Source organism: Eschrichtius robustus, chromosome 3 (genome assembly GCF_028021215.1).
Source record: "Eschrichtius robustus isolate mEscRob2 chromosome 3, mEscRob2.pri, whole genome shotgun sequence".
Taxonomy (NCBI): Eukaryota; Metazoa; Chordata; class Mammalia; order Artiodactyla; family Eschrichtiidae; genus Eschrichtius; species Eschrichtius robustus.
The window spans coordinates 125,455,994-125,466,594 of NC_090826.1; the positions used below are offsets into that span (position 1 = coordinate 125,455,994).

General features: G+C 47.7%; 1 protein-coding gene across 1 annotated transcript in view; it reads left to right on the top strand.

Annotated features, from left to right (window-relative positions):
- The window catches only part of RCSD1 (RCSD domain containing 1), a 65,337-nt gene extending 55,307 nt beyond the window's left edge, over positions 1–10,030 (top strand). The window contains exons 6-7 of the mRNA XM_068538358.1: positions 2,566–3,204; positions 8,646–10,030. Of these exons, the coding sequence (XP_068394459.1) occupies positions 2,566–3,204; positions 8,646–8,678 (672 nt within the window). The 3' untranslated portion in view covers positions 8,679–10,030. The remainder of the gene's footprint in view (positions 1–2,565; positions 3,205–8,645) is intronic.
- Positions 10,031–10,601: the final 571 nt, after the last annotated feature.

The window sequence follows — 10,601 nt, forward strand, 5'->3', positions numbered from 1 at the left end:
CAATCCTGAATCACCTCTACCCTGTTGTCCTGGAGAAAGGAAGACACTTCTAAGCTGTGGTTTATAACAAAGGAAATTTCTCCTCTTCCCTGGCAAGTGATCCCTGAGCTAAGATCACCCTCTACCTAGCCTGCCTCTCTCATCCGCTGTCCCTGTAACTGTGCCACTCACCTGAAAGACAGGTGCAGGGGATGGAGTGCTCCACCCTTTGTGGAGAGAGGGGCAGGAATTCAGTACTGATCCCAGCTGCACAGAGAGTTATGTCAAAAGCTGAAAACAAAAACTAAAGCCCTGATCAGCGACTCAGCAGAAGGGAGGGCAGGGTCACTAGGTTGTCCTGTCCTACCTTGATATGAATACTCCTAAGTGTCCCAGAATGGGCTCAAATCATTCCTACTGCATCTTGCCCCAGTTGAAGAATATCCAAATCGTTCCCTTTGCAAAAAGATGTATGGCAGCACTTGTTTCTGTAGATGCTACCCTAATACTTTGTGTGTGATTTCATCAGATCCCTGCCCTACTAGAAGGAGGTAAGACTCAAGAGAATCAGAGGTACATACAGTCCAATACACTCCAAGCAGGGACCCAGCAAATTTGGACCAGAGCCAGGCAGTGGCTAAGAGTTAAAGGGCTCTTATTCTTTTTTTTGGTTGCACCACGGGCATGTGGGATTTTACTTTCCCGACCAGGGGTCGAACCCGCACCCCCTGCAGTGGCAGCACAGAGTCTTAACCACTTGACCACCAGGGAAGTCCCTGAGTTAAAGGGCTCTGATGCCAGGAAAAGTTAAATGAATGTGACCTGAGAATTAAAGATGGAGAGAGCAGGATCTTCTGGGCCCTTCCAGAGGATCCATCTAGGAAAGAGGTCAAATGTGTCGAAACAGGTAGGGCCCAAAGAAACAAAGTGGTGGTGAGGAGGTGATGGGGTAGGTTTGAGCCTGCTGGCTGGGGACAGAGTGGAGATCCTTCAGCCCAGGGCAATGGAGAGACCCCCGACGGCAGAGAGGAACCCCGGAGAGAGCCCTGTCTTCTCACAGGATGTCAGTGGGATGTAGAGGCAGGGAGGGAGGCTCTGCCACCTGGTCATAGTACTGGGGGCTTTAGTCTGTGACGGCAGTAAGGGAGCAGGCAGGATTATTTCTGAACCCTGCTGGCCATGAGGGCTGGGGCCTTGATAGCCTGCAGGGCTAGCCTCACCGTGGTCTCAGGAAAGTTCCTGGGAAGCCCTTTTAAAACCAAGTATTCAGGGCTTCCCTGATGGTGCAGTGGTTGAGAATCTGCCTGCCAGTGCAGGGGGCACAGGTTCGATCCCTGGTCGGGGAAGATCCCACATGCCGCAGAACAACTAAGCCCGTGTGCCACAACTACTGAGCCTGCGCTCAAGAGCCCACGAGCCACAACTACTGAGCCCACGTGCCACAACTACTGAAGCCCGTGCGCCTAGAGCCCATGCTCCGCAACAAGAGAAGCCACCAGAATGAGAAGCCCGCGAACCGCAACGAGGAGTAGCCCCCACTAGCCGCAACCAGAGAAAAGCCCGCGTGCAGCAACGAAGACCCAATGCAGCCAGAAACAATAAATAAATAAAAATAAAATAATAACATGAATTTATTTTTAAAAAACAAGTATTCATTCCAAACTTCTGAGACAGCTAGGATTGACAAATACCAAAATGCAAATCAGTGAGAAAATAAGATTTAATTTGCACATAAATTTGTAAAGACACATCACTTGAGTAAAGTAGGACACCCACTATAAACACGCCCATTGAACTTCTGACAAAGTCCAGTGGACCCAGGTGAGGCCTGGTTCTGAGATTCACACACTTCCCAGAGAGAAAATGGTTTTCAGGCAGCTCTGCTGGGTGTTTCTAAGGTGTGGCTTCTGCTAGAGTTGGACCTCGCTGGAGAAAGCAAAGGATTCTGGCTGCTCAGCTCTCCCGGGGTTAGCCAGGTTTTTGGGGGGGGGGGGTGGGGCAGGAGGGGAAGGGAGGAAGCTGATCACCAGCTGTCCAGCTCCACACCCATGAGGTCACGGTACCAGCCACCCACAGACCCCCAACCCTCTTTTCTGTTGGGTTCACCTTTGTCAAAGTGGAATCTTCAGAATGTTAAAACATGACTCTGATACAAAACAGAGAGAGATTTTGTTCAACTTGTTAATTTAGGAGGGACCCTGTAAGATGGTAAAGCTCATTCAAAGAACTGCTTATTTATAGGCAATTAAAAAGGACAAATGTTAGAATAAAATTGCTAAGTTAGACACTGAACTGATTGTTATTTTCCAGGCCAGTAAAATCTTAGGTTATCTTTTTTACTGGATAGACAGCATTTTCATCTTCACACACACCGAAAAAAATCTGCAGGTTACCATGGAATACCGCAACCCCACAGGGCTCTAACCTATAATAAATAGCAAGCAATGGTACATCCTCCTAGAAAATCAAATGATCCTCAGGTGGGCTTGGGAAGCTGTGCGTGTGAGACTGACAGTGAAAGGACATGCGCCCTCCCTTTGGCCTTTTTCGCAGGTGTAGATCATTTTCCGTAACACTTTCTTGCAGGTGCGGACAAGGGGCTCCATAAAAAGGCGCCCTCCCTCCAGGCGATTCCGAAGGTCCCAGTCGGAGGACTGTGCGGACCTGGGGGAGCTCAGGGCCGTGGAGTCCTCCCAGGAGAATGGTGCCAAGGAAGAGAATGGGGACGAGGTGTTCCTAGCTAAGAGCAAGACCCCAGGATCCCCTCCTCTGAGGAGGACGCCCAGCAGGACAGAGAAGCAGGAGGAGAAGGGCAGGGCCTTGAGGGTAGCCCAGCAGCACGAAAAGGCCGTGGGGAGCTCCGAGGAGGGGGCCAGCCAGCGTCCAGCCCGAGCCTCCAGCCCAGAGGCAGAGGACGGGGGTGGGAGCCCCACGGAGGAGAAACCGGCTGAGGAGCAGACGCCAGAGCCTGCGGAGGTGAAGGAGAGGGCGGCCGGTGAAGAGGCGGAGCCCGGACAAAGGAGCCGAGATACAAAGGGGCTGGAGGAGGGGGCTGTGGGGGACGAGACCCCCCAAAACCCCCCTGGAGGAGGCGAGGGCGACCACAGTCCTGAGCAGGGGGCTGGCAAGGAAAAACACGATGAGGGGACCATCCTCGAGCCAGGCTGTGACCCTGGCACTGGCCACGCCCAGCCGGACGCCAGCAGTGAGGTCCCCAAGACGGAGGTAGGTGGCCTGGCTTGTCCCCCCGACCCGGACAGGGCAGGGCCAGCGCATCCTATGTCCCATGCCCTGTTCCTTACATCCATCACCAATCAGCTGTGTGTGCAGTAACACAGGGACTGGATTGAGACGGGCTGTCACTGGTGGGGAGGGGACAACAGGACCAGAAAGGGAAGCGTGTCCCATGCTCTCTGCTTCTGGCTGCCTCGGGGTTCTGGCGCCCTTCTGGATGTGACTGAGGCCCACACACCGAGGCCTCCTGATGCAGCGTCCTGGACGGGGCTCGCTGCTGTGGGGCGTTCAGAGAGGAAAAGGGGGTGCTCCTTTCCATACAAAACTCACAGTGATAGCGCCTGAGACCAGCAGCTCCTTGGGGGCGCCGTAAAGAAGGCAGAACACGGCAATGGGCAGGGCTTCTCCTAGGGAAGCTTTAAAGGAGGCTTTATGTTCCATCCATCCACGCACAGGTGTTAGACACCTAGCGCGCATGAGGAGGGGTTGCCTCAGTCCCTGCCCTCCTGCTGTGCCCACACTTAGTCATGTGGCTCCTCCCACCACTCCCAGGAAGCCCACCTTGCGCTCACCTACTTGTGCCCTCAGGAGCACGACCAGCCTTGCTGGTTTCCACGAGAAAAGCTCTGTGTCCCGCCCCCTACTGCCACCCCTAACAATCTTATCAACAACGTCACCCTCCAGTGTTTCCCCCTTCCCTTTATGTTAGTTCATTCATTCATTAACACAAGCCACCGTCAGCTTCTGAGGACATTAGCCTCTTATGTCACTTCCTGCTTCCACTTTCTCTGCCTACTTAGTCCATTCTCTGTACAGCAACCAGAGGGGTGTGTGTGTGTGTGTTTACTCATTGCTAAAATTACTTACGTCCTGTGTTAGTTTCTTAGGGCTGCCATAACAAATTACCACAAATTGGCAGCTTGAAAACAATAGAAATGCATTGTCACACGGTTCTGGAGGCCAGAACTCCAAAATCAAGGTGTTGGCAGGATTGGCTCCCTCTGGAAGCTCTGAGGAAGAGTCTCTTCCAGCCTGTCCCCTAACTTCTGGTGGCTGCTGGCAACCCTGGGAATCCTCTCTTGTTTCTTCCAGCTTCTGGTGGTTGTCGGCAATCCTCGGTGTTCCCTGGTTTGTAGACTCATCACTCCAACCTTTGCCTCTATCTTCACATGGTCTTTCCCTGTGTCTGTGTGTCTCAAATCTCCCTCTCCTTTCTCTTATAAGGACACCCGTCATTGGATGTGGACCCACCCTAAGTCCAGAATGATCTCATCTTAAGATCCTTAATTACATCTACAATGATGCTCTTTCCAAATAAGGTCACATTCACAGGTACTGGGGGTTAGGATTGGACATATCTTTGGAGGAGGACACAACCCATGGCACCTCTGCTCCCCCTTGTCCCAGAGCACTCAAAACACAGCTTCCAAAGCCTCTGTGAGGCCCTGCCTGGGGGGCCCCTGCCCAGCTCTCCCTGACTCTCGCCCATACTGTGCCCCAACTGTGGCGACGTTTTTTGGTTTGGTTTGGTTTTTGTACAGTGGTTAATATCTAGATCCTTGAAGTGACTTGGTGAAGTAATTTATAAGCACAAAATTGGTTGAACAGACTCCGAACCTGTAGCTTTCCAAAATGCCATCTGAGAGCTGTTGTTTAGGACCGTGCCCAAATCACATAGGGCTGGCATGTGTACATCCTTCCAGCCTTTCTTCTTTGTGGTTGTATTTTTATACTCCAAATTGATAGTGTTCAGGTTCTAAATGTGTTGCTTTCGAATGTTCATTAAGCTTTCTTTCATATAGTAATACTTTAAAAAATTGGGGGAGTTCCCTGGTGGTCCAGTGGTTAGGACTCGGAGCTTTCATCGCTGTGGGCCCGGGTCCCATCCCTGGTCGGGGAACTAAGATCACACAGCCGCGCAGCATGGCCAAAAAAATATAAAAATTAAAAAAAACTTTTAAAATTTTGGATTTTTAAATTTTCAAGGCACCATTTTCATTTTTTGTTTCATTACTTAAATGCAAGGTGCTACCTCTTTTCAAGAGCTTAACAGCATATAATTTCTCATTTAATTACACAGGTCAGATCCTCACTATGTGCAGAACACTGTACTAGCTGTAGTGTGTGTGTGTGTGTGTGTGTGTGTGTGTGTTTGCAACAAACATGAACACACATCCACTCCCAAGGAGATTTTAATTAAAGAATATTATAAAATTCTTGAAAAAATTCTTGAGGATTTAATATATTAAATTCTTTAATATACAAGGATAAAGATGGGTATGTGTTTGAGGTGCCAAATAAACAGCAAAAAGACTTGGTTGAAAATATGTCTTTTCCAGAAATTGTACCTCCAAACTTTCCGTTTTTCCCTTGAATCATACTAATAATAATTTGCTACTCACTGGGGCTTTTCAGTTTATTTACTTTTCATGAGGAATTGGCAAAGTTTGATAAGGTGAACAAAAGGTCTGGTCTCTAGATTCCTGTTGTGGTTTTAAAATGGAAGCAGGCAGACATAGCATAGACTTTCTCCTATTTTACCTAGTTAACATCAATTCATAAATTAATGACTTAAGCAGTAACATGTTAGAGTCATTTTCCAACTGATCTATATCTAAAATTACTGGTAAAATTGTCTAGGATAATTTTTATTCCATAGTGCATTGAATACAATCTTTTAAAGATTCTAGCCACATAGAAGTATGGAGAATGAAAAATTTTATTGAAGTATAGTTGTTACAATGTGTTAATTTCTGCTGTACAGCAAAGTGACTCAGTTATACATATATATATTCTTTGTCATATTCTTTTCCATTTTGGTTTATCACAGGATATTGAGTATAGTTCCCTATGCTATACAATAGGACCTTGTTGTTTATCCGTCCTATATATAATAGTTTGCGTCTACTAATCCCAAACTCCCAGTCCTTCCCTCCCCCAACCCCCCTTCCCCTTGGCAACCACAAGTCTGTTCTCTAGGTCTGTGAGTTTGTTTCTGTTTCATAGATATGTTCATTTGTGTCATATTTTAGATTCCACATATAAGTGATATATGAGAATGAATTTTGAATCTCTACCCTCATCTCCCTCTTTGCGCCTCTCTCCTTAGTAGGCATAATCACCATATACAACTCAGTGTTCATATTTTCAGTCCTATTTGGGTTTGATGGACTGAGCTGCAGTTATTTTGGACAAAGATGTATTTTTTTAATTGCTAAATATATTTATCCCTTCCTCTTGACAGTCTGACATTGAGCATATTCCTCTTGTTGTAGTTTATCTGATCAATCTACTTCTACCAATCAAAGAACAAGATGGGGATTAAATCGGGGGGCCGGAAGCCGTCTCTTTAGTGGTGTGTGCTGCCTCTGTGAGATGCAGGAAAGACCTGGGACAGGCATGGCGTGCTGGGGAAGCCCGTGACGCAAGGGGCCCACTTCACAGTTGTCCTCACTGGGGAACCCTTTGGCACCACTGCCCTAGGCATTTTGGTTCTAACTTTGACCAGGCTTGAAAAAACCAAAAGAGGATTGGAAGCAGTGCCCCTCCCAGATTAAATAAATTATGCAGATGTGCAGAGGTGCTTTGTGAAGCAGTTTATTCTGATGAGTAGCGCTGGTGTCCTTCGTGTCAACATCGAGCTCTGTGACCTTGGACAACTCCTGTCCCTTCTTGGAGCCTGGGTTTCTTCCTCTGCAAAACCAGGGGGTTGGACTAAGGTTGTCAGAGTTTTGCCGCCTTCCTCCGCTTGCGTTTCTACCTCAGTCCCTCCCTTAGCCTCTGAACTACCCTCCACTGAGATCCTATGTCCCTGCCCCCCAGGCTCCCTCCGTGGCCAGTCACTTACGAGCTGTCCTTCTGCACCTTAATCTCCCTCTCACCATCGACCTGCTCTATCTTTCTGTATTAATCCCCAAAGCTAAGTCACTCTCACACCCACCTTCTCTGCCAAGACTTGTGAGTGTCATTGGTGGAATTCACGAAACCATGCTGCCTGGATCTCTTATAAAGTCTTACCAACCCAGCTGAACCGTATCCAACCTCAGTGCCGCCTGGACACCCTCTCACTGCTTCTCTATCATCCTGTTTTCATCCGCGTTCTTCCAGCTCACTCCCTACCTCTTCCTCTCCTGCTCTGCAAATGACCTCACCTCCTTCCTGTTTACCTAAAGGGAAGACCAGCCTGTTTGCCACTTGCTCATACGCTCCAAGAGTCTCTTCTTCCTGCACATCTGAAGAGAGGCCCCTTCTCTTTGATAAGACAAACCCCCTTGTCTGCTGTGTCTACCATTTTCTGGACTTTTCTACAAGATATTTGTGGAGCATGTGTGTGCATTTTAAGTGAAGGGTTAGACTAAGATTTTCCCATTCAGTTACTCTTCTGTATTTCCAGCTCCTCACTAGTTCGCCCCTTTCTGCCTACAAACATGTTTGGATCTCTCTAATCCTAAAGAAAAATGTCTCGACTCTGCTCTCTACCCCCAACTCCACCCCCAGTTCTCTCTTTCTCCCCTTGCGATCTCGCTCTTATCAATGACTTTTGAAGCCCACACATGCCCTCCCGGCCACCAAAGACCAGTCATGTCTCCGTTCTTGTCATCCTCACCGCTCTGAAACAGCTGATGCCGGCAACCTGCCCTAAAAACCACCTCCTTCCTTTAACCGCTGTTTGGCTGGGCTGCCCTGGCCCCCTCTCTGCCTCTTAGGGTGGCGTCACCACACCCTGACCTTGGCCCCCACTCCCAGGCTTCATCTCCTTTTGTCAGTGACTCCTACACCTGGTCCTCACCATTACCTGCCGGCCCCTCCTGACTGCTTAGCACCAGCCGGGCTCTCACCACGGCCCCAACCGCACATCCACAGGCCCACCAGTCCCTCACGCTCCGTATCTCCAAAACCAAACTGCTGCTCGCTTTGTTTCTCCACTTACATTCAACCGAAACCTGAAATTCCGTTGTTAGCTGTACGCACTTCTGCTCATGAGGTACTTTTCTTCTTTCTCTTTGATTCTTGAGCAGTGTTTCAGGATGATGAAATTAATGGGAATGAGTGAGGAAGTAAGAAGCTAGGGCAAGGAGGACATGGGAAGCCATGCATCAAGGAATAGGCAGTGTCCTCGTTGAGGGCTCAAGCTCCAGTCCCGGGGTTTAAATCCTGACTCCACCACTTACTAGCTGTGTGACCTAGGGGAAGTCACTTGACCTCTCTGTGCCTTAATTACCCCACCTATAAAACAGAGCTAATAGAACTACCAAACTCATATTGCTTTCATGAGGAATAAATGAGTTGATGCACGTGAAAAACTATGTCAGGCACATAGCATTATTATCACTATTACTACTATCACCCGACCTAGCATCCCCAAGGAGACAGGCTGAGTGTCCAGATTTCCTACTTTCCTCCTCATTTATTCCTTCCTCCTCTGCTCACAGGATAATACCCCTGTCCAGGACACTAAAATGTGAAGAAGATCTCACTGTGCCTAGTGATGAAGCTGCTGGAGCCGTGTCCTTGAAGCGGCAGCAAAGGAAGCCATCGCAGGAGCAGGATGGGCTGAGGGTCTGGAGTCAGCCTGAGGACACAGGGTGCAATTTCCCGACCTCCGCACCATCGTAGACAGAGATTGGATCTGAGGGCAGCAGACTTTTATCAACTTGATCAAAGTTGTGTCACTTGATGAACTTGGTTTAAAAAAAAAACAAAAAAACATTTAAAACAGTTTACCGTGGTGACAACTCCCCAGGGATGCTGGTCAAACTATGGGGCCCATATACTGTCCACACCCACCTAACCCTATAGCTGACCTCAGAACTGGACTGGGATATACCTATTCGGCTTGTGTTTGTGTAAGGTGACAGCCTTTTTATTGTTCTTAAGTTTTCATGATTCTCAAGTGTAAGTAAAAACTCATTGCAAGTAGCTAGAAACAAAGTAGTATCACTGGAAATATAAATCCTGTAAGTTACAGAAGACCTTAAATTGTATGGAGACCCTGAGACAACCTTTCAGCTTGGTCCAAATTTGACTGGCCAACCAATTTTGAAAACATTGGATGAGAAGAGATAATTATTGAAACATTAAAAAATATGTGTCTGTTCCAGCAACAGGAGCTTTTCCATCAGGTAATTCTCTAGCTGGTGATACACTGGGAGGCGACCAGCTCAGCTCACCTGCTTCTGCCAGGGGGAGAGCAGGCAGAGGCAGGCAGCAACTCCTTTGGAGAGGCAGGATGTCTCTGTGCTGCATTTCCTCATCCTGAAAGCAGAGCGGTGACCCCTGGACAATGCCTGCCCTCTGGTTTATCCTGGGAGGATGAAATTTGTGCTTCCAGAGGGGGAGCCTCGAGCATGGATTAGACATCTCCTGGGAAGTGCTTTGAGCATCGTGATGTGCAAGCTACATAATGAGAACATCCTTCCTGGCTTCCCTGACTTGAATGGAAACCCAGGCTCTCCTCCCCGACTCAGGAGGGGTGGGGTGGGTCTTCTGTCTGTTCCTCCTGGGTAGCTCTTGCTTTATCGGTCTGTTTGGAGAGTGCATGCGGCTTCGCCGGGGACAGGGGGCCTGACGACCCCTTCCTTGACATATCCTCTCCCCTCTTCCCACACTCCTGCTGAAAGATGCTCATCCAAATAAATGTTTAATCTCAAGGGTTGGCCCTTATTCAGATTTGAGTATTTCAGTATCTCAACATGCTGATTTGGTAGTTGGAGCAGTCGTTCTTTCTGGAGGTCTCTTAGACCACGCTCTACTCTGACTTCAGAAAGTAGTTTCCCAGACTAAAAGGCCTTATCTCACTGCTGGTACCTCAGTTTATCACCCCATTTACAGTTTTTCTAACTCCAGGATAGTGTTAATATTGGGGATATATATTTTTTCAAAAACTATTTTTAAATCAAATGCAGCTTCTAAGCCTTATAATCTAGTGAAGACTGATACCATAGTAAGCTTTGTATTTTAGCAGAGTTTGGGAGATATGTGTGTCAGTTATTTTGAGATCTGTATAATATCTATCATCTATCATCTATCTGTCTATTGACAGAGATGTATACCCCCTAAACAATACATGGATTTATTTATGTATGTCTTTGGGTTGTTTATATACTCATGCACATATCTGGGCAAGAGTTTTGAGAATGTGAGCATGACTGTGCAATGAAAGGGGCAAATCTGCCACTTCTCTTACTAGAAAAAGGAATGGGACAGATGGGATGTAGATGTAAAAATAAAACTCTATTTTTCTTCTGGAGGGTCCATACCTTACAGTAGCAGATGAAGAAGGAGCAATCAAAAATAAGAATGTGACACTGAAGGAGCATGCGTGACGGTGTCCAAAAATCTCCCCAGTTCCCTATTAGTTACATTATTTGATCTATTTTGTGAGAACA